At 38.9% G+C, this 24,098-nt stretch overlaps 2 protein-coding genes across 5 annotated transcripts; one reads left to right on the forward strand and one right to left on the reverse strand.

The window, feature by feature from the left end:
• The first annotated feature begins 700 nt into the window (after nt 1–700).
• On the forward strand, nt 701–14,771 carry susd5 (sushi domain containing 5). The gene is made up of 5 exons (XM_017454686.3): nt 701–1,089; nt 5,638–5,812; nt 9,488–9,597; nt 9,749–9,937; nt 10,563–14,771. Exons 1-5 carry the CDS (start codon nt 1,002–1,004, stop codon nt 12,110–12,112), a joined length of 2,112 nt encoding a protein of 703 aa, XP_017310175.1. The 5' UTR covers nt 701–1,001; the 3' UTR covers nt 12,113–14,771.
• A 2,310-nt stretch (nt 14,772–17,081) lies between these two features.
• On the reverse strand, nt 17,082–23,355 carry crtap (cartilage associated protein). 4 transcript variants are annotated; one of them, XM_053675222.1, is made up of 9 exons: nt 22,708–23,355; nt 21,019–21,168; nt 20,509–20,680; nt 19,946–20,074; nt 19,668–19,813; nt 19,447–19,530; nt 18,746–18,799; nt 17,315–17,391; nt 17,082–17,218 (listed from the first exon to the last, which is right to left on the reverse strand). In XM_053675222.1, exons 1-8 carry the CDS (start codon nt 23,161–23,163, stop codon nt 17,344–17,346), a joined length of 1,239 nt encoding a protein of 412 aa, XP_053531197.1. In that variant the 5' UTR covers nt 23,164–23,355; the 3' UTR covers nt 17,082–17,218; nt 17,315–17,343. The 4 variants fall into 4 exon arrangements, with proteins under 4 accessions (XP_053531197.1, XP_047006350.2, XP_017310180.1 ...); XM_047150394.2 differs by having other exon boundaries at nt 17,082–17,391; nt 22,708–23,354; XM_017454691.3 differs by lacking the exon at nt 18,746–18,799 and having other exon boundaries at nt 22,708–23,346.
• Between the last annotated feature and the right edge of the window lie 743 nt (nt 23,356–24,098).

Consider the following 24,098-nt stretch of genomic DNA (forward strand, 5'->3'; position numbering starts at 1 on the left):
TCTATTTCAGTGGGGTATTTCCTATGACTTGTATAATACTGTAGATAAATAATATTATTCCTACATATAACTTTAACCTTAACTTCAATATTCACATTTAGCTTTTCAAACAAAAGCTGTGTCTTTTTTTGCAGTTAAAAAACACTCCAAATATCTCCACAAGTTACAAATTTGTCACCTATTTCTAGAATTGTGGGGGTAGCTGGTCCCCACCCCATAATACGTGCAACCATGCACACATATTTTATTTATTTATTTATTTAATTTTTTTAAGAAACATGCAAATTTCCTGCTTGCTTACTGCTTTTTAGATTTTCATTTGATTACTGGGTTAGGTGTAGGCTATGCATAAGCGTAGGTTAATGCTAGAGTTAGGTGTAGACATTGCAAAATTTAGCTACAGTGAAACACATTCAAACGTCAGGTTGTTAGACGTCTCTGTGTGTAGGCTGTGTATTGGTGGGAGTGTAACTGCAGTGGGATAGCAGAAACTGCTCGTTCCTTAACGAGAACCTTCATCAAACTACTGCGTGGTGATGCGCCATAATTTCTCCTGCCGCTTTTAGCTGTATAACAGGCATGGGCAGAGTTTAGAGAGGCGCGCCCTGGTGACAAGGCAAGGCACCTAAATATGCTACAGCAAACTCACAGGCTGACTAAACATGGCCAACAGGGCGACGGGTTCCCTGTGAAGCGCATGGGCCACGGTGTGAGCGAGTCCCCCTCCCATCCTCCGCTCACTGCGAAGTGCCTCTGTTCTCCTGCGCTTTCACTCATGACGTATTTACTGACAGCACTGTGAGAGTTTTCACACAAGTCCTCCAGCAGCTCGGTAATGCGCCTCTGGTCAGATAAACCGCCTTTTCGCCTCAGAGACTGCGCCTTACCTGTCCTCGCCTCCTCAGTTAAGCAGAAATCCCGGGTCGTTTGGAGTGCGCAACGCGCGCGCCTTTCCAAGAGACTTTCGTTTGCCCCACTATAAGGACTAGTGAGTGTGCGCTATGGGAACAATGTGTGTCCGAGAGCTGGTGCTCTGGTCTCTTCTTGCGTGCTTGGCTTGGTTGAGCGTTGGTCTCGTCGGCGCAGATGGTGAGTTTGTCCATTCGAGATGATTGTTTTTACGCGCCACTACAATGCGCACCGACACTTTACGGTTTGTAATGGTTTAAACAAAAAACAATAATTGTGCACTGTGTATGTGTGTGTGTGTGTGTGTGTGTACATTTCAGATAGATAGATAGAGCTTCAAATTATATTATATATATATTTCAACTACCAATATCAATATCAAACCTAAATTGGAAAATAAAATTTTGTGTGTGTGTGTGTGTGTGTGTGTGTATATATATATATATATATATATATATATATATATATATATAGACTTGCTAATAATCACAGCATGTTTCTAAAGTAATTATAATTATGTATATATCATCCATTACCTCACTAATTTGTCAGTATTATTTTGATCAAATGAATAACGAATACAAATATATGATTTATATAATTTATTCATATTATTATATTATATGGCATATATTAATGGAAATGATATGAACTGGCTCACAATCAAACTATCAAAAATATTTTTATTTGAAAACCATTGCATTGAACGTCCTCTGTTTAATTTAATTAGTTTAATTAGGCTTTAATATCTGTTGGAGATTTTTCGAATTTGCTATAAAAATGGCCAGTCATAGTAACATGGTTCAATTTAGTGCAGGACATAAAACTATATTATTCTCTGCTATAGCACACAATTTGTGAGATAAAAAGGTATGTTAGACAAACATAGTTAGGAAGCCCTGAAGTGCTGAAACTCCTACCTGTTGCAGAGATAATAGATATTGATTACACATAGCTGCTTCTTTTTGGTGTGTGTTAAGCTTTTTTTCCCAATGCAGGTTACAATCTGGGTTCAAGGCATTATGTTTGAGAGTGGCTCATGTTCAGATAACTGTTCTAATCTATTCTTCTAACACCAGGCCAGGCAGGCTGGTTATTCATGGTAAGAAACACAAAGCTGGAAAGAAAGTTCATGACAGAAATGGAGTATACCCAGCAATGAACAGAATCTAAAAGTGCATCCATTTAGAGTACTGTGAGTTGAGGGCAGGACCCAGCACGTGAGGTCGACTATCCCAGTACATTATAGTATGTTGATCGTATCCTCCATGGTGGAAGGAGTGTGGGATTATGAAGAAGGTTTAGATGGGAGATTTGTTCAGGGCATCTACAACCCCAATTCCAAAAAGCTGGGATGCTGTGTAAAATGTATATTAAAAGACAAACCAATGATTTGCAAATCTCATAAACCCACATGTTATTCACAATAGAGAAAACATTTTCAGAAAAAAAAAAGATCATTTTGAATTTTATGGCCGCAACATGTCTCAAAAAAGTTGGGACGGGGCAACAAAAGGCTGAAAAGTAAGTGTTACTAAAAAGAAACAGCTGAAGGTTAATTGGCAACAGGTCAGTAACATGATTGGATATAAAAAGAGTATCTTAGAGAGGCAGAGTCTTTCAGTGATTGTGTTGCACTAATTAATGGCCTGTAAATTCTTAAATGGTTAGTACCTCAACCCAGAGGTTAGATTTTTGTCAAGGCAGCTGTAATTTGACACATGCCATACACTGGAAAAGTGTGGGAGGCTTTCGCTAGACACAGAGGGAACATGACTGTATACGTTTGTAAAGCTGATCAGCAGAAGCATTCTGAGAGGAGGTGTGCAGTGAATTTAGGATTGCATAAACCCATTTTAGAAGTTGCTCACAGCAAAACCTAGGGGATGTCTTTTCTTCCCAGGTGGACAGGTGTCAGATGCTGGATCCTCCTACGTAGCAAGAGGGATCATGGTATTTTATTCCCACTATACTTTGCCAAACAATATATGAGAATGGAATGATAATCTGAGTGTCTTTTGCCATGTTTCATACAGCCAGGATAGAGCATCCACCTTTCCATTTGTGTATCCTGAGCAAAAAGTATGAAATTGAAACTTTTGAAAGATATGATTCACCTGCCTTGTCCTGAGTTCAGTCTTTTGTTCAGCTTCTCCATCCAGCCAGTTTTGCCATGTCTCCAGGGCTGGCTTGATGGCTAGCAATCCCCCCACATTGTAATTACGTCCTGTAAGAGTCAATTTTCTTGGGAAAAAGGCATAGAACCTTTTTGGCCAGCTTACCATGCTGTTAAGACAGGACTGCTCCTACTTGTACTCAACTTTTACAATAATAGGTTTTGTGGCATCAGGATTCTTGAGCAGAGGTGCTGTGGTGAACTTGGACTATAGCACGACTAAAGCCTTTAGGGCTGTCTTCTCTTTCCAAGAGAACTGTCATAGTATCACTTTCAAAAAGAGATGGAAGAGGGTCTGCCACTGCACTAAAGCCTCTTATGAATTTGCCTGTATAAAAAATATCTTACTTTAACCATGCATGCTTTAGGCCAACATTGCATTACAATTTGCACACCATCTCTGCTAAAAACATAATCCATGAAGAGATTTGATGGAACAGGCAGTTTTCAGCTTTTACATGTATAGTTTTCACTAAATCTATGTAACATCAAGACTTTTACATTACATGCCCCTGTAGGGATGTTAAATAAATTAGAGTGTCATCTATGTAGGCTATCAAACTTGCCAGTTATGCTCATGAGAACCTCACTAATGAATGCTTTAAAGACAGGGCATTAGAGAACCCACACAGCATGCCCAGATGTGGTGGTAAATGCTGTTTTCCTTTTGTCTCCCTTCTTTATAACCACCATATTGTAGACACTGCATTGATTTAATCTGGTATAATAGATCCACACAGCTGGAGTGGGGCAACTGAGAAGTGATTGTCCACGTTTTGGACAGCAAGAGGAGGTAGATATGTGCCACAGCTAAAGCCTGGGAAATTGAATGCTTGTAAACAGAGGTGTGGCCTATTCTATTCTATTCTATTCTAATATATACTACAGGGTGTACAGACTCCAAAAGTCTCCACACATAGGGGAAATTAGCACTTTTTTTTTTTTAGCAAAATCTCTCCCAAAATTTTTTATATGTAGTTTTATTATATAGTTTTTGACAAAAGAAGAACATTGAAATCATTCTCACGGCTGGAGCGGGAAGCTGTTGCAAGGTTGTGATGGACTTTAACAGGAAACATGGCAAGCACATCACACACGACAGTGCTGCCAAACTTATTAACAAATCCAAAAAGACCGGAAGTGTTGCGGACCAACTGAGAAGTGGATGTCCACGAACATCCAATGAAGGCACAACCTACGTGGTGCTGGTAAACACAGTCCCCTATGTATGGAGACTTTTGGGACACCCTGTACTTTAACATCTGATTCAACTGATGTAGGGCATAGTGATTTAACTGATAAGCATTTATTAGGGTGAAAATATTAAAAGTGGCTCCAAGACTGGAACTAAGAAGCAGCATGTTGTTGGTCTTATGTTGGCATCAAGGCAATGGGCAAGGAACTTTCATTGACATTAACAAGTAGCGACTATGTCAGCCCAATCCAGAAACATTTACTCACTCCTAACATCTAATACGATCACATCAGTGTAACAGACATTAAATCAGTGTGGCATTTAACAGCAAAGAAAAACTAATGACCAGTCATTTATAGTGTGTCAGCTGAGGACTGCTCAGTGGTCTGATGGTTGGAATTAACCACATGATTGGAACTTTGTCATCTTCATCATTCTCTTGTGTTTGTGATTATTAGTATGTACAGTATATATTATATTTTTTATGTGGAAATTTTATAACATATTTTAGTTTAAGTTCTGAATTGTATCAATTCAGCTAATTAGGTTTAGTGTTAGCTTATATTTTTGGTCAGTTTGACTCACAGCAGATTTGATGACTTGGGTTGCATTCTGCTTAATTTGTATGTTATTTTGGATAATCCCCAAATGAATTAATGGTTTAAACAAATTCTATATCCTATATCTCAACATTTGAAGAGAAAACAAAAATTGAGATACTGTTTTGTGGTAAATTTGTCACAAAAGTTTGTGAGTGCACTGTGACCTCACTACAATGACTTCCCACTACTGTTATTTTAATCCTAGGTGTGAATCTGTGACTAAATGTGAAAGTGGTATTGAAGTAGGAGCATGTTTGTGGCAGTTTTTGTTATATACTGGACTGCACAACAGTTTGTCTGTGTATGTGTGTGTGTGTCTGTGTTGATTGGGGTGGGGTTATGGAATGGTGCTGACTGTGGTATTTGTGTGTATATGTGAATTCATATTTTCACCCTGAAGTCATACATCCTGTTTGGAGCTGAGCTTCAGTCCCCATTTTGTACTTACCTTTTGTTGAGAAACTCTTTAAGTTAGTGTCCATGTGGCACACCCTATAACTAAAAATAAAACCTCATCCCTCCCAGTTACACATACACACACGCAGCTACCCTCATTTAACCTTATGCTACCATCATGACATATTCTTCCTATCTTAAGTGAATGAATTTTTATACGTGATGGCAGATGGATACATACACACACCTTAGATTGAAAAATACAAAAAATACATTAATTCTCTCTCTCTCTCTCTCTCTCTCTCTCTCTCTCTCTCTCTCTCTCTCTCTCTCTCTCTCTCTCGCTCTCTCTATTTCAGGCCGGGTCTTCCTGCTAGAGTTGAGAAATGGTTCAGATATAGGGTTTGAGGCAGCTTCAAGTGCATGTGGTGATCAAGGTGCTCGGATGGCATCAGCAATGGAGCTTCGCCATGCTGTCGTTGAGTGTGCATTTTCTGCCTGTGCACGTGGTTGGCTTACTGGTCCCAGCATTGGGTAAGAACCCCAGTCACACATTCACACTTATTGAAACTATTTGTCATTATGATTGTTTACATTTGAGAATACCAATCCACATTTGGTAGAACTGTGCTTTTGTGCACATTTAGAAGGGACACAATATGTTTTGCAGAAACGTTCCATTTGCACCTGCAGGCATTCAGGCCCCTGAGACAGCTAGACCTGAGGCAATGTCACAAAATACATTAGCACTTTCTCAGTGTTCGGTGTCTGTGCAATTCCACAGTTAATGTATATTGCTCAGCATGAAAGCTCAAATCCCAGAGCAATTATCACATTGTGGTTTTAATGTAAGTTTATTTTGTCTGTTGATGTTTAACCCCAAAAATGTTAACCATTTGAATCTTAAAACATGAAATCACAAATACACAACTTGCAAAGATTCTGAATGTGTAGTTTTAAACCTTTAAAAATAATTGATGGTGTTTTTAATATTTTTAATGCCCTACTATTAAAAATGGCTGTGGAACCTCTCTACAACTTTATGCTTATTAAGAATGCAAGGAGCTATGAATATGCATGAATATGCTCATTTGAAATGCCCCATTGTCACTTTTCTGGATAGGTTATTGCAAAAAAAAAGTCACGGGGTCATACTAGGGAAATGTATCTGATTGTGTGTGAAATTCGGACTGACTTAAGAATAGACATACTGTGTGCCTAAAAATACACCGAAATTGGAAATTGTTGTTTTATCAGCGCTGAGTTTCCCAAAAGCATCACAAAATTACTGGCAGAGAAAGTGTGATGAAATGTGCATGACCATACAGTAATCATTGTACTGTAATGCTTTTGGGAAACTCAACCCAGAATAAAAAGTTTGGTTTATGTGTTGTACAAGTATTCTCACCCTTCACAGTACTTTGTTGAAGTACCCTTGGCAGTCTTTCTCAGTATAAGCTTATCAAACCTGGTTTTGTGAATATTGTCCACTTCTGTAAAACCTCTCAAGCTCTTTCAGTTTAGATGTTCAATGGTGCTGTGTCATTAATCTCAGGTCTCTTCGACCATGTTTAACCAAGTTCAACTCTGGGCTCTCACTGAGCCACCCAAGGATGATCACATACTTGTCCTGAAGGCACTGCATTGTTTTTTTCCATTATGTAAGGTGAACCTACACCCAAATCTGAGGTTCTGAGTGCTCTGGAGCAGGTTTCCCCTTCGTGTTAATCATTTCCTTAACCCTAACAAACCTTTCAGTCCCTGCTGCTGAAAAACATCCCCATTCTGCTGCCTCTGTAAGAATGGAATTGGCCAGGTGATGAATGATACAAGGTTCTCTGTAGATTAAATGCTTGGCATTCATGCCAGAGATCAATTCAGTTTAGTTTAATCAGACCCCAGAATCTTGTTTCTCATGGCTTGAGACCCCTTTAGGTGTGTTTAAGCAAACACAAAGGCATCATGTACCTTTTACTGAAAGGCTTCCATCTGGCAACTCTACTGTTAATGCATAATTAGTGGAGATCTGCAGAGATGGTTGTGCTTCTGGCAGGTTCTCACATTTTCACACAGGAACTCTGGAGTTCATCAGAGTGACCTTCAGATTCTTGGTCACCTTCCTGACTGGAGACTCTCTTCCCCATTTGCCAAGATGACCTAAGAAGCCAGCCCTAGTTTGAGTTTCTGTGGTTCAAGACTTCTTCTATTTAATAAAATTCTGGAACTGGGAATCGACACAATTCAGTCTCCGAGATCTAGAAACAATTCCTTTGATCTAATGGCTTTCTTTTTGCTCATGCACCGTCAGCTGTGGAACTTAATATAGACAGAGATTTGACTTTCCATATCAGGTCCAATTAACCGAGTCTACCATTGGTCTCTTTAGTTCAGTTGCCAAAACATCTCTAGGATGATCAGTGAAAACGCATTGCACCTGAGCTCAATAAAGAATCTGTCACAACAAATCCTTCTATAATTGTGATATTTCAGGCTTTTTTTTATTTTAATAAATGTTCAGAAACATTTCTACTGAGTATTGTCTTTGCAGATTCATGAGGAAACAAATGAATGTAATCAGTTTTAGTTTAAGTTCAGTTCCAGTTTGGCTATACCTATAATAACTGAACTCAGTGGGATATTTCCAAGGTAACTTTACACACTCCTAATGTTTTCCCAAAGTAAAATCTTGACACGCCCATGCACACACACTCACTCCAATTCTGACTCACATTCTACAAGTGAATGTTACAATGTGGGATAAGGAACCGATTTCTTGTCAACTTCAAGCACTGAGGAAAATTCCAGTATTGAAGTTGCAGAGGTTGCCTTTCACTTAGAACTGGAGGTTAAAATTTTGAGTAACACTTGTCACCTCAGTCTGTTCAGAAAATGATTTGTTCAGTCATTTATCAGTTTATCAAGTTTGCCCAAATGATCAAGTTTGCCTGATCATGTAGCTGTACAGACAGCAAAACATCTTCACTAATATAAAAGCAAGCTAACAATTGTTGCCATTTTGTATTATTTTATAATAATCTAGTAAGTCTGTGTTTCACTAAATAATTATTTTTCACACCCAGTCCAATATAAAATATTATTGCATGCACTGCAACAGTGGCAATCTCCAGCACTGATTGAATAAGCCAGATCAGGACTCGCTGAACTCACTGACTCAACTGATCCACTGAATGAGAGAGAGAAATGAATCTTGGTCAGGATTCACTCACTCAAACTTGGATCAGGATTGGTACAGATGGAGTTGCAAATACAACTCACACAATTCATAGATTTTTAAAGAACATCTGACAGGTAAACATATAACATAAACTACATAAAATCTCTACTTACATGTTTGGTGATCATGAAGCCAGTTATGGGTATGGAAATCTGGGTCTGTAGTTTGCACTTTTCAGTTTTGCAGTTTGCAATTGCAAAGCCTATCATCAGCAAGTGAACAAAAGTAAAGAACCCTGTCTACCTTGGGTAGAAGAACTGAGAGTAGTGGCACATGCCGTTACCAAGCATGCATGCCAACACTAATCCACACCCATACACACAATTCATCCTGTTCACTCCAGTAGCCAAGGAGAAGAGGAAATTTCTCTATGGTTTGGGTTGTGCAATGCCCATGCACAGGGCAGCATCACAACAGACCCAGACAAAATGAGCACGGTGCATATCTAGTTAATAACGCACCCTGTGTGTGTTATTAAAATTATCCAACCTGCGCCACTTCATCACAGGCATTGCCAATGGTGCTGTTCCCTTGCCTCATTTAACTGTAAGGAGTAGAGTTCCAGTGGTTCCCAGAGTGTGAGAAAGGTTTTGGGGGCCTGATGATGGACTTCTCTAGCCATTGTTCAAGCCCAGAATGGCAAGTACACAAGGGCTGGTGGTGTTGTATTCTATTAATGATAAATGGTCAATAAAACTCTGGTCATGATGACAGTTCTGTGCCACATCAGGCTTCATACTGCACATCATTCATGTACACTGTTTATACACTGTTAAGTGTATAAGTGCTTTGGACCCATAGTGGTCATTGTGGCCACAAGGAAATTGTAACTAGATGTTAGACTCAAAAAGCAGTGGCGAGCATAGTAAAATATTTCATTCAAACTGCATTCATGTAAAATTGTCATTTAATGGGCTTTCTGATTAATTGCCACCATTTAGTAGTAACTACTTTTCTAATTGGTCTGCCTGCAGGACAACAGTGTGCAGGAGCATCTCTGGAAGCTTACGGGCAGTAGACATGCAGGTGGAGAATGTGACTGAGATGTATGAGAGTCTGGCTGTGTTCTGTGTGAAAGACACTGGTCAGTTCAAACTCTTGTAATGTGAAATGTTGAGGGGAACTTAAGTGTTAATATTTTCAAAATATTTTGTAGTAAATTATTGTTAACTATAAATGTTAGCTAAAAACAGAAGTCTATTTTGAAAACTATTTCCTTTACCTGCATGCATCAGGGGCTCCTTGTGGAGGACCACCTTTATTTCCCAATACACGTCTGCAGGGACAGACCGGCCTGGAGCTGGGTGATGAGCTTCTGTATGCTTGCAACCCAGGATACATTCTGCCCAATGGAGAGACAGCTTTTAGCCTGTTGTGTGACAGCTGTGGAGAGTGGTATGGTCTGGTGCAGCTCTGTGTAAAAGGTAAGAGGATGAACAGTACTGAGATTTAACCAGCTGATATTTAAATAAACAAGTGATATTGATGGAGTACATGTCAAGGGGAAATGCTTTGGTTTATTGGTACTGTAGCTTGGCCCAGAAGTTGTTTAAAATGGCTGTAACAACAACAGTTACACTATTTTATTAAAGCCTAATGGAACACAAGTGAGTATTACTATCAAGCATTGAAGGATGTACTGTGATGAAAGCCTAGGTCAGAGGTCTTCATTCTTATCCACAATGGGTTGGTGTGGCTGCAGATTTTCATTCCAACCAAGCAGGAGACATACCTGGTTTCATTTGTTTAATTAATCCATCTTAGTCTCCAATCAACTATGAAGTGGGCCTCCAATTTGGCTGTAATGAAAGTCTGCAGCCACACTGGCCCTTTACAGATATGACTGAAGACCCACATAATCCCAACAAATTACTCATTACTATACTTACATTATTTATTACTAAAAAAATACTTTTTACACCTGCACTAATTGTTTCTTTATAATTCCTAAGAGCAGTAATGTTTTGCTGGGGCTAACATTAGTTAGCTAAGTAAGAATTGTGAGTTTTAAAGGGAATTGTTAGCATTTGTGTATTTGATGTATTACAGATAAAGCCGAGGCCTTTATTGACTACGAAGACAAGCTCCCAGATGACCATAATCTCTATGATGGCACGGAGGAGGTGCATCATGTGAGTATGATGCCTAGACCTACTGATCATGGAGAGGAGGAAGAGTCTACACCTGAACCAGACCATTTAGAGCCAGTCATGGTAGTGGAAGCAAAGGATAAGATTGAGAAAAACTCTGCCGTCTCTGTAACAGAGCCTCCAGTATCTCAACTCAGCCAGAAACACATGTTCTGGTTCCCCTCAGAGGCTTTCCAGGAAGAGGAGCATCCTCTCGTAACCACAGGAACACCTAGTAAAGACCGTACCCAAGATGAGAATTACATCTCAGTCAAGACTGGTGAAGACCAGTCAGAGCCTGAGATAACTACAGAGGATCACGATGGGTATATGACCGAGCCTCCAACTGACAAACCTGCCACTCACAGTATAGGCAGCACAGTGGAGTCATGGCTTGATGGATATCCTATTCCCCAGGAAGAGGAGAGAGCAGGTGGAGGGTCTACCGAGGAGACAGTACCAGGGCAGGGGGTGGACATGGCGACTGTGACAGGCAGTTTAAAGGTGGAAGATTTTAAAAGTGTGACTAACATCCCAAAAGAGGCAGGTCTGGGAGGTGGTGTCCACAGCTACCAAGAGGAACCAACTGAAGGTGTGTCTGAGACACCTGAGGAGCAAGAGTTTAGTAAAGTGATTAATCATCAGGATGTGGGGGTTAAGAATGTAAGTGAAAGAGTGGGAGAAAAGAGTTATGGGGAAGTGTTTTACAACCAAGAGGAAGAGTTTCACGGTGTGACTGGCATGCCTCATCCAGAGGTTTCTGATGTAGTGCCTATTCTTTCAGAAGAAAGATATTTTGTTACAGAGGCACCAGCAGTGAAGGAGGTGGAAGGAGAAGCCAAGAGACCAGTGGAGGTGGAACATGAGAAAGTGGATGATGGCTCTAAAGATGTACAATTTCCTGGTATAATTGACAGTGCAAATGATGTTGAATTGAGCCCTACACCTTTAATCAGCCACACTCAGATCACAGCTGGCACTCCCAGCACCGCTCCTGAGAATGTCAGCACCAGCCAAGAGGCGATGGGTTTCGGACACACTACCACACCTTTAGGAATGGCACCAAAAGAAACCACACCTACTTCACCAGTCCATGTCATTAGCAATGTGGCCACAGCCACAGTGAGTGTCACTTGGGAAACCAAAGATCTTGGCCATTTTGTGGATCAGACTCCCACTGTTGATGATGATGTACTTGTAGAAACCCATGAAAATCAGAGTGTGATGGAAGGAGATGTGGACCGTAGCCTGGATCAACCAGAAGACAATGGATCTTGTACTGTACATCCTTGCCACTTAGCTGGCCATGGGCCAACTATTGCTGCTATCATTGTTGGCATTGTAGCAGCGATTGTGGGTGTGGCCTTGGGTATATGGTGTTACAAAAGAAGGCAACAGAAAACCTCACACTATCAGCTGAATGGAACTAACAGACAAACACAATGCATCGAACTCCAGCAGACTGTGTAACCTAACACGTGTGTCCATACACAAACATCATATATGTGTGAACATTATGAATACATGCACGTACATACATACTAATATACACATACAAAGTCGGCGGTAGGGGGGTATTCCTCATGTCCTTTACTGGGCAGTGAGAGAGTTGCTTTAGTGCTTTGTTAAAACACATTTTATTTTTCATATTTGCAGTGCATTGTGCCTGTGTTATTTCCCATGTTATACTTGCTTATATATGATACCTAATTATTTCTTTGTGGATTTCCTTTCATTGTGTGGACCTCATTTGAAAGGCTATTGATGTTTGCGTTTGAGACGCTAGATGCTTATTGATTGAATTTTACAGGATAGTAATGTTTTTCAAAGAAATTTGTGTATCAGCCTTAGCAGATTCAATATAATGTGACCAGTATAGTGTTTGTACACTGAATATAAATGCTGACAATTGGGATGAAGACAAATAGAGACAGTGAAACTGTAGTGTTGAATATTTTAGTGCTCCATCAGTGGAGAATATGCTTATGGAACTGATACTGCATATTCAACCCTGTTTTTATATTCACATTCATTCTACAGTACTTACTGCGTAATATAGTTTTTTAGCACCTCTAGCAAGTATCAATCACATACATGTTAGCAATAAACTATATAAAAAATACAAGAAATAGTCATTCTTTAGGAAGTATTTGAAATGTAATTATAATGTAACAAAGTCATCAATGGCAGGTTTTGTCTGAAAAAGTGGATTTTTTCTTTTTTCTTTTAAAAGAATCAGCGTTGGCAGAAAGGCCAGGAGTACAGGTTACACAGGTAATCAATACTAGAAAACAGGAAAAAACACACAATAAGTAGCCAGGATCTCCAATAAGTAAGGAATTGGTTCAGAAATGCTCCTTACAAGATATTGCAAAGTACTGTGAGAACTTTGAAAGTACATATCTAGCTCTTAATGATTCCATGGACAAGGAATAAGTGAAGGTGATATCGAGAATGTGGAGCCAGAACAGAGGCAGAGCAAGAGAGGATAATTCAGCTGTAGTGCAATCAGTGTTGTGTCTCCCAAAGGGTGGAGACTCTGTGACAGTTATATATTCAGCTTGAAGGGCAGATGAGGTATTTTTGTGGATGCCCACAAACATGGTGGTGGAGACCAATTTAAACCTATTGGGTGTAACAAATACTGTACGTTAATGTTTTATTGTTTTTGTCTAGCACTTTTCTGCTTCCAGCAGATGACAATGACTGATTTCTTCATCAGTTCTTTGGAGTTAATCAGAGTAAGATATATTGTAAAGCTTTACACATTTTGTAATTAACCAGAGTTGAAGTGTGCATGTTAGCTAGATAGGTATCCCTAGTGCTGCTGTTTCAAGTGGTCTGATAGCCATCTTCAAAATTCTTCAGTTCATTTTTACTAAGTAAAAGCAGTCACCCATAAATGTCCATAGGTAGTCACATTATGGGGTAGTAACATTACTCTGGAGAATTAAAGCAATACAAAGTGTTATTAAGGATTTATCCTATAGAGCTGAGGTAAACAACACAGTGTCGAGTAGTGTAACTATACCTATTTGTCTGAAATTGAAAATGTTTTTCAATTAAAAAGTTTAATTGTGACGTAGTCTGATTAAGAAGTTTGATGGTCAATTTTATTGACCAGATGACTATTTGAATGTCAGTTAATTTTAATGTTATAAATTGCATGCTTATCATTTTAAACATCATTTTAAATGTTCTCTATGAAACGTTTGATTAACCAGTCAGAATAATTAAATGAATTTTTTTTTCTTTTTAATACATCCCAAAATATTCACGTAATTTTTCCGAAGAAGCAGGATGCCAGGGCGAGTTACTATCTTTATTTTCAGTTTACGCTCCCTGTAATTCAGAAACACATAATTGTTCGCATATCTTAGAGGAATTACCTTTTTATACTTATTATGATTCTTTGTAAAATAATCAGAAATTTATACAGGTCCTCAAAAATGCATCGCCAATGCCAAAAGCAACTGTGTGCTAAATATCAATAAGACATGAAGCCTTTTATTTATTCAGGAGTATGATCAAGGTAGGTGCTGTAATTTAACATTATTCTTTGTATCATATTATTATAATATGATAATATCATATTATTATATGATATGACTTGCCTGTGAATACTTTTCAGTGTTATGTACCAGTTTCAATCTAGTGTAGGTCTCTCTGCTGTTGCACAGCAGCTCTATTTGTACGCTACGTACCTGTAGACTAAGTACCTCGCACTACTCTGTGACTAGGCAGACTCCCAGCATGTTACTAGTAGTACTGCTGAAAGTGACGCTTCTTTAAATGAGTACATGGGAATGTTATATTCTTCAGACACAGATATCACTGTATAAGTGTTTAAGCTGAAATTAATTTATAGTCTGTAGGTGTAACAGGCATGGCCCATTTTTCCTGCTATTTTTATTTGGCCTATGAAATGATATACCCTGTTATAAGATTTGATCAATACCATTTCTTTTTAGGGGTTTTGATGTATCAGGATATAATATCAGAATATTACACATGTGATCAATGTTTAATACATCTTCAGAGGGAAGCTTTATTGTGGCATCTGACTGCTGCACACTTGTGTGACAAACTAACTGAACAATTACAAATAAAATCCATTTTATTCATTTTACACTTGTTCTTATTTGAAATATTTATGTGTATGTGTATGAATTTGTCGGTGTCCATGGTAATTGTATACATACTAGTAATAAGTTAAAGAGGTTTTTTTTTTTTTAACTACAGAGAAAAAATATCTATGGTTAAAGTCAAACACATGCATGCCCAGTAACAGGAGGAACAGAGGCTCATTTTAAAATGTTTGAACATGGAGCATCTGTGCAGTTTATCACACCAATGTAAGAAACATTCACAGAGAGAGAGAGAGAGAGAGAGAGAGAGAGAGAGAGAGAGAGAGAGAGAGAGTCATGGGTCAGCATTTCTGGCAGAAAATAGGGTTTGTGTGTGTGGGTCCGTGTATAAGTACACATTCACATCTAAAGTTTAAGCGTTTGAACATAAGCGTCAGTGTTTAGTCTTTTGCTGTTAAATTTAGTCTGGTTATTTTAGGATCAGCACTCTTCATTTTTCTGCATGAGTCTAGGAATTTTGTGCCTTAGTGTGTACTTACAATTTTGTAATTGACATTTTCCAACATGCAACTTAACAGACATCTTATAATTTAACCATTTAACCATTCTTTAACCATTCTATAATATTATCCATTGTACAAGATAAATAAATTATACCTTGGTCAATTTTTAAAACAAAATTTGAGCAAAAAGATTGAAATATTTCAGTTTAAAAGATTTAAAATTTAAACGTGTGTATACACATATCACATAATATACCCTCAGCTACAGATTATGGTATTGACACCAGGCCTGTACTCTCATAATTGTGCAATATTAAATTATGATTACCTTTTGACTGAGGTACTAATATTGCCTTAAGTTGAAAGTATCAAGGCTGTGTGGGACCAGCCATTGGTGCTTTTCCACTGCATGGTACGGCTCGACTCGACTCAACTCTGCTCGCATTTTGGAGGCTTTCCACTGTGGATAGTACCTGGTACCTGGTGCTTTTTTTAGTGCCACCAAGGTTGAGGTTCCAAGCGAGTGGAGCCGATACTAAGGCCACTTTTCCACTGCATGGTACGGCTTGACTCTGTTTGCTTTTCCACTGCAGTTCAGTGCTGCCTCAATGTGGGTGGGATTATAGGCTTATTGACATGGTTGTGCCGCCTCTAATGCCATGGCATCATCTTAAACGCAACACCAACAAACAACACAGGGGCAATGGAGGATATGGAGCAATGGAGAACATAGAAGGAATGGTGTTAGTGATTCTCGGCATGTGGCTGTTTTTCACAGCAAGACGACAAACTTTGTTTCAAAAGAGGCTGATGGCAGCAAGACAGAGTACTACTAAAAAAACCAGGAGAGTTTGGGAACTCATACACCAAAGCGCAGACAACACACAAGGGTACGCTAACCTGACATCTAGCTTATAGCAATGTGTTTAGGGTCTCAATCGGTATATGTACCACTGTCACAAAGCATATAATGAACTTAGCTGCCAATATTACGCATTAAAATGCATATTCTGTATTTTTCAGATCTCTCAATTTTTGCAAAGTCACTGCCATAGACCGTCTGTTTGGACCTTCAACCGACCGTCTGAGTGGTGGGATGTGATTGTTCCTGTGATTTTTCAGTGGGTGGAGAACTTTAGAATGTGTGAAGGACCATTTACCTACCTGTGCAACAAGCTGCGTGCAGCGATGGAGAGATAGGACACAAACTTCCACATGTGTGTACATCTAAAGAAGAGAGTGGCCATTGCACTGTGGAAGCTTGCGACTGGCTCTGAGTACAAGGTCGAGTTGAGTATGAGTTTGCTTGGAACCTCGACCGAGGTGGTACTAAAAAAAAGTACCAGGTAATATTCACAGTGGAAAACCCCCAATAGAGCACTACGTAGGTTCTAGAACGCTGTTATTTTACATATTTAATAGGGTCCGTGTTCAGTGAACAGGAAATGCACTGGAATACGGCCTGACCGTGTATTTGTACAGGGCTTCAATAATACAACATTATTCCTGCATGAAGGTGAGTGGAAGATGGCACCCATGTTGAGGGGGCACTAAAATGCAGTGGAAAAGCAAGCGAAGAAAAGTAAAGCGAGCCGAGTCTAGCCGTACCTTGCAGTGGAAAATCACCAATGGCCGGTCCCACACAGCCTTGATACATTCAACATAACGCAATATTAGTACCTCAGTCAAAAGGTAATCATAATTTAATATTGCACAATGATGAGAGTACAGGCCTGTGTCAATACCATTATCTGTAGCTGAGTGTATATTTTGTGATATGAATTATACTGATATGTGTATATGCTTGCACCCTTTAAACCAAAGAGTAAAAGAATTGACAGCAACAACTAGGGAAATTTTCCATTTATTCTAAAATAACAACAAATAGAATTTTTATTCATCCTTCTGAAATACAGTGATTGTACTGTCAGACATCATGGAACAAATGATTATCAATTTGTTTATATGGACCATGTGTTTGGTACCTATAGAATACAAAAGATCGTCATTGCCCGAAATAAATACAAACATGTGCAGGAAAAAGATCGTTGTTTACGAAACTGTTTTGCTCCTATCCTTACTTTTCAGTGCATAAAATATTCATTCCACACTACTCCTCTTCATCAAGATATTCGTCTAGAAACTCCAGAACTTCTCCCTGAAAAAGAGAAACCGCACTTGAATCAAAGTAGACTTTCATGGTGGTGGTTTCAAGGTGAATCACTAGAGGGCAGAGCAAATGAGAGTGGTCCTCTTCTCAAAACATGACACAAGTGCACACTGCACCCTAATGGCTACATGTGTTGTGGTACACACAAATGGAGCTATGCAATTCTGCAGCTTCATTGCATTTGGTTTCTACTACTATCATTTGATGGAAATCAGAGCGTGGAATAATCATGATTAAATGAATTATGTAATAAAGCAATTTCAGACTGATTTAAAGAGATATGCTTTATTTTCAGAATTGTGAAATCTTCTTTCAGGCATGTCAGTTGTTAACTGCTGTTAATATATATGCATTTGATTATTGAGCAAAATGTGTTAAAAGCTTTATGTGTGAGAAAAGAAGAATAAGATGTTGGCATTAGATCGATGGCAGAATTGATAGAAAAAAAAATTAAATACTGAAATATTTGGCCAAATAATCACATTTCTGAAGTTAAGCAGATATAAACCTGTTTAAATCCCATTTTCATGACACCAATGTTGAGAGCATATAATAAGTATGGATTATAACATGACTGGGTGTGCTAATACAGGAAAATAATCAAATACATGGTTGTGTGATAAAGCCTCATGCAAGGTTTTCTATAAAAATGCACTCACCGTCCACTTTATTAGAAACACCTGTACACCTGCACATTCATGCAGTTATATAATCAGCCAATCATGTGCAAAAAAAAAACTTGATACATGTCAAGAGCTTTAGTTAATGTTCACATTAAACATCCAAATGAAGAAAAAGTGTGATCTCTGAGACTTTGATCATGGCATGGATGTTGGTACCAGAAGAGCTAGTCTAGGTATTTCATAAACTGTTCATCTCCATGGATTTTCACACACAAAACGTCTCTAGAGTTTCCACAGAATGGTGTGAAAAACAAAAACATCCCGTGTGCAGAGGGTCTGCAGGCTGAAACACCTTGTTCATGAGAAAGATCGGAGGAGAATGACCAGATTGGTCTGAGCTGACAGGAATTCTACAGTAACTAAAATAACCACTCTTTACAACCGTGGTGAGCAGAAAAGCATCTCAGAACACACAACACATAAAACGTTGAGGTGGCTGGGATACAAAAGCCATGTGATTGGCTGACTGGATACCTGCATGAACTGTAATAATAAGTTGATTCTTTTCCTAAAACAGCATGTCCCATGTCCCGAGCGACTTATTCCTCTTATAATTTTCCAACAGCAAATGCCAATGCTAACATTGCATAACATTTTTTTCATACATATTTTTCTATTAAAGTTACGTTTAATGTTGCGCAACATCCGTTAGCACTTACATTAAAACAGCTATAAACAGTTGTGTCCTCACCAGCCTCTTTGCTTTGGTTTCTCTTTCAGTTAATAAGATAAAAAAAAAACAGAAAACAAAGGAACAGCTTTACCTCTGACAATTATAAAAGCACTGAAATTATTGGAGACTCTTTCCACAAATGCTAAATAAATGTCTCCTTACAGAAAACACCACTATATCAATGATAACACGTGTTTTTTTAATGAGTGGCCACCACACAAGTTCAGCTTTAATATATACCTCGCAGCCGGAACACTATTGTTAGAGCTGCTGTTTTAGAAAATTAATCACCACCTTCTGACCAATCAGATTTAAGAATTCAACAGTGCTGTGTTTGAATAATCAAAGTAACATAAATTGAACAATGCTATTCCTAGATTGGTGGCAGTCATGAAGTAGGGCTCCCCTACCTTCTAATTCTATACACTATAACATGTAACATATATGTAATATGCTTTTCCTAATTGTTGATGTCAGGACTATCCACAACCTGCAGAACATTGTTTTTTTTAAAATACATATGTTCCCAATTAATGGTAAGTTTATTTAAGGTTATTTGTTCACATTAAGATTATTTGCTCACTGTATCGTGAACTCACAGAATATCAATCCTATATTAAACATTTTGGGTTAGGAAGTGTTAATGACTAAACATAACAACATGACTATTGATTCTGCTCTGCTCACCTCATCATCATGCCGCAGGTTTTCTTTGGTAAAGTTTAACATCTGGAGCTGTAGTGTTGTCTGATTGTAATATCGTATTGCCTCCTGTGATGAGACACAAAGAAACCGATGAGACAGTGCATTACTTCTGTAAATGTTATGCAAAAACATGTCTATGTATGTTCTTATACATGGTATGCTTGTATGGGTGCTTCATGTTTATAAAGATAGGAAACACTGACTGTTCTGGGTAGGAAGTCCTCATCAGCAAGACCCAACTTCTCTTTGTGATACCGATAATAATCCACATTATTCTTCATCACCTCATCAGCAGGGTCAAAGAGCATGTAGCTTGCAACACATGGCACAGCATTCTTCAAGTCACTCACTGTAGCCAAGATGAGACACACACACACACAAACCTTTTAATTCTTAAACAGTAATGAAACAAACTCCTTTAATATAGCACTTTTTCCCACTGAATGTTTAGATGTGCAGGCTAAATGGGATTTTGTCTTACATTTATAATAGGCAAACTGAAGGTAGTGATACATGGTTGCCACAAACTTCTCCACAACATATCCACCAACGACTGGAGTCAGATCGCTCTCACAACGGACCTTCCTCTCAAGAATCTCAGTGTAGTGATCTAAAGAGATCACAAGAGGGATGAGTAGAACATGACACTTCTGGTATTCAGGTAGGTGGATACTCACTAAATGGCATCATGAGTATGAAAATGAAGTATATCATATACTATGGCTTTCACAGTCACTAGATCTCAACCAAACTGAACACCTATATGAGATTTTGGACTGATATGTTACAAAGCCCTCTCTACCACCATCATCAAAACACCAACTGAGGGAATCTTTGGAAGAATGGTGTTCCAGAGACTTGTAGAATCCATGACAAGGCATAATGAAACCGTTCTGGTGGCTAGTGGTGGGTCAACACCTTACTAAGACACTTTACGTTGGTTTTTCCTTTAATTTGACGGCACATGGAAATTCATTATCAGTGTGTTTGGACAAGTATTTTGTCTCTTTGTCCAATCGTGGAGAAAGTGAAGTGTTAACCAACCTGCAATGGAGGGGTAAAAATCTTGAAAGTCATTGATTTCCCTGGAACTCTCTGAGGCAGCAATACATTCATCATAAGCCTTGAAGAAGTCTTGGAGTGCCAGCTCCATATCAGATACAGACGTTCGGTAATTATCACCGTTATAAGCCCGTACTGCTCGAATAAACAGCATCTGTAACAGTGAAAGAAAACACAACACACAAAACACATCTATCTGTCATATAGTGACTCAATTATTAAAAAACTGACTTGGAATTTCAATAAGGAGGCTTGTATTGTTGCACTGTATTCCAGTTGAGTTGAAATCATTGGCAAATATGACAAACATGCTGTGTGTCTCCTTTTAATACACCCGATTTAAGTGACCTGGCAAGATATTTCATGTGTGTAAATGTCTATTTTATTGCTTTAATAGCGACAGGAGTAACTCTTCACAAAACGCCCGTCACCTGTTTAAATGGCGTGAATGAGAAGTGTGTAAGTGTAAGTGTTAGTGTGTGTGTGTCTTGCCTCATATGACTTGGTCTCTAGGTCTTTAAGGTGCTCTTCAGCTCCAGGTAAACTCTTGTAGTAGTTCATGTTCCTCTGCATCATCTCATCATCAGGATGCTTTACTAGGTAGGTGTGTGCAGCAGACACAGCTTTTGCCAGTTTATCGCTCTGAAACATGCAACCACCTCACATAGATGATCAATCCAACCGATTTTCAAACATAACACAAAGCAAAATAACTGTACAAATGGTCCCACTTATAACAGTTTATCTTACATTCATGTCTTCGAGCAGAGGAAGTGATTTATGTAATGATATGCTGCATATGCTGATACGGACAATATAGCAGAATGAAATTATTTCTGCTACACAGTGCAATTATTAAAACTGGAAAAATAAAGAAAAAACTCATCAACATTATTTCTACCCACACATGTGGAAGATAATACGTTAATAGAAAATAATGTTTATGGTCAAACATCAATAACTGAGAAACAAGTAAATACAATATCAACTTGAATCTAACTGAATAAATCTAGAAACAGCGCTAGCAGTATGATATGTAGTCCTCTCTGAAAGTATTGGAACAACAAGGCCAATTCTTTTGTTTTTGTTATACACTGAAGATATTTGGATTTGAGATCAAGAGATGAATACGAGATGACAAATCAGAATTTCAGCGTTCATTTCCTTAGATGTGTTAAACAACTTCGAACACGGCATTTTGGCAACCCAATTTTATCAAAAATAGTGGAACACGTGACTAACAAGTGTTTCTTGTCACGTGGGTGAGGCCTGTTAGATTGATTGCTTAAACATCCCATTTCCAAAATGTCTTCAGTGTATAACAAAAACACAAAAATTGGCCTTGCTGTACAGAAACTTTCAGACAGGACTGTATATAATATTTTTGTAAAACTCTACATCTTATCATGAATTAAAGACTTTGGGTTCTGTGTCTATGGAAGTTATGGAATAAAACTACTTGTATTGTTCTCTGCTTGATATATCGCTTTGCTTGTATCTTTCTCATTTGTAAGTCGCTTTGGATAAAAGCGTCTGCTAAGTGAATAAATGTAAATGTAAAACACTCGGGGCTCAGAAAAATAGATAATATGGCACGTGCTTGCTTAAGGTGCCTAGTATTTTAATAATTGGGATTTGTTAATAAAACAAATATGTTCTGTGATCATGAGGAGACATGGATTTTTGTTTTACACTGAAAAGGTCCTGCTGAAGAAAATAGTGGAAACCAGTACAAATCTATGTTGCTTTGTAAGTAGTTTTTTTGATTAGTAAGACCTTTCTTTGTTTTCCAAATGGTTTATCACAGTGTGTAAGGTCTTAGTAGTTTAAAAACGTGTCCTATAATTGATTAGAGATGTGTTTGATGGTTTTCTAATGGGATTTAAAGGTGTCCTACAGGAATCCATGGGACTTACGGTAAGCATACTCTTTAAGGGCAGTTCAATGGACCTAATTGATTTCTAAAATATTGTAAATGTTCTTGCACTTCAGGAAAATACTGATTTATATATATATATATATATATATATATATATATATATATATATATATATATATATATATATATATAAAGGATATCAATTTCCATTATGACTTCTAATGCTTCATGGGGATGGCTCTGTGTCTGAGGACTCATTTGGGTATTCGGTACTGGCAGCCAGCAGTAATTATAAGACTCACCTTAAAGTAAGCAAACTGCAGGTATCGGTAAGGTTCTCGTTTTTCAAACTCGTCCAGGGTTTCTCTGCTGGGAAGAGTTTGGCGGAAGGCTGGGAGGCCCTGCTTGCAGCGCTTGAGGCACTGCGCGCGCTTCATCACGTTCCCGAAAGCGCGCAGCTCGGGGAAGTCGGAGAAGCGCTCCTCTGAGTCCAGGCGCGCTGAGCTGCAGTTCAGGTTGCAGAAGGCCTCGCTGTCGCGGAGAAGCCGGTGCAGGCGGAGGCTCACCTCCAGATACTCCACAGTCTCCTTCCACTTCTCCGCAGTGTACTGGTCCAGCGCGTACCTGTACGCCGAGTCCAGTGGCATGAGCTCGTGACGCGGAAAGCTTCGGAAGTTGTACTTCTCATACTGAGCCAGAACCATCGAGAAGGAACAGAAAACCAGAGCGAAAGTCACGCAATAGGACAAGGAGGCCATTTTGGGTCTGATGTGGGAGAATTACGGAGCGTGTGTGAGTTTGAGCAAGTTGAAGAGAACCGAGGACCAGTGCGTGGGGTTGCCAGATTGGACGATATCGCATAATTCGTCGGGATCAGAACGCATGGTCAGGAGCAGACAGGGTTAAAGGCCTTGCTCAAGAGCCCAACAGTGGCAGTCTGGCAGTACTCGGGTTTGAACCCCCGACCTTCCGATCAGTAACCCAGAGCCATAACCGTCAAGCCACCACCTCCCCTTTGCCTTTTATGTGTCCTATAAATAGTGCTCTCTGTATTCTTTGGAATTTAGCCTCTTGGGTGTACCATTAAATATTGTCAGTTCCTTGAACCAATGTCTCTCAATCAAAGTGGGCTCTAAATCAAACCTCAACAGGAAGTGAGAAACACAACAATCCAAAGAACCACAATTAACCACTTTTTCCCCAAGTGTAGATACATGCTTTGGAAAGTACCATTGTGGTCTTTTGGATTGGACAGTGCAGAGCAGGATTATTTTAGCACTGGATATTCTGTTCATTATGGGCTATGATCCAGACATAGCTGTAAAATATGAAACCTTTCAGAACATAACACTCTCCAGTAAGTAATGTCTAATTTCGTGATATTCTATATATATAATCTGTGTGAATATCAAGCAGGTTTCAGTCTTAGTGTGGTGATAATATTACAATATGGCAACCCGAGGCAAGCCCCTCTCTCGCGCGCGCGCTCCACGTCTACACGGTCTGCGCTGCACCCTTCCCCCTTCAGTGCAGGAATTCAGATTGCACTGATTTGCTTTGCTCATAAAGCGAAACCAAACATCTTTAAACGCTAAAACCAGCCTACAACCTGGCTAAAGTAATTAATTGGTATGAAGAATCGAAAACTGTATTGTATAGCAGGACTGAATTTAGCTTAGGTATATATATATAA

Source organism: Ictalurus punctatus, chromosome 24 (assembly GCF_001660625.3).
Source record: "Ictalurus punctatus breed USDA103 chromosome 24, Coco_2.0, whole genome shotgun sequence".
Taxonomy (NCBI): domain Eukaryota; kingdom Metazoa; phylum Chordata; class Actinopteri; order Siluriformes; family Ictaluridae; genus Ictalurus; species Ictalurus punctatus.

Excerpts from the sequence above, each read along its gene's own strand:
- susd5 (XM_017454686.3), top strand. The coding sequence starts at position 1,002 with ATGGGAACAATGTGTGTCCGAGAGCTGGTGCTCTGGTCTCTTCTTGCG. Across the intron at positions 5,813-9,487 it reads CTTACTGGTCCCAGCATTGG|GACAACAGTGTGCAGGAGCA; the intron begins GTAAGAACCCCA and ends GTCTGCCTGCAG. Across the intron at positions 9,938-10,562 it reads GGTGCAGCTCTGTGTAAAAG|ATAAAGCCGAGGCCTTTATT; the intron begins GTAAGAGGATGA and ends GATGTATTACAG.
- crtap (XM_053675222.1), bottom strand. The coding sequence starts at position 23,163 with ATGGCCTCCTTGTCCTATTGCGTGACTTTCGCTCTGGTTTTCTGTTCC. Across the intron at positions 20,681-21,018 it reads TAGAGACCAAGTCATATGAG|ATGCTGTTTATTCGAGCAGT; the intron begins GCAAGACACACA and ends TCACTGTTACAG. Across the intron at positions 17,392-18,745 it reads CTGTTTATAGCTGTTTTAAT|GGAGAAGTTCTGGAGTTTCT; the intron begins GTAAGTGCTAAC and ends TCTCTTTTTCAG.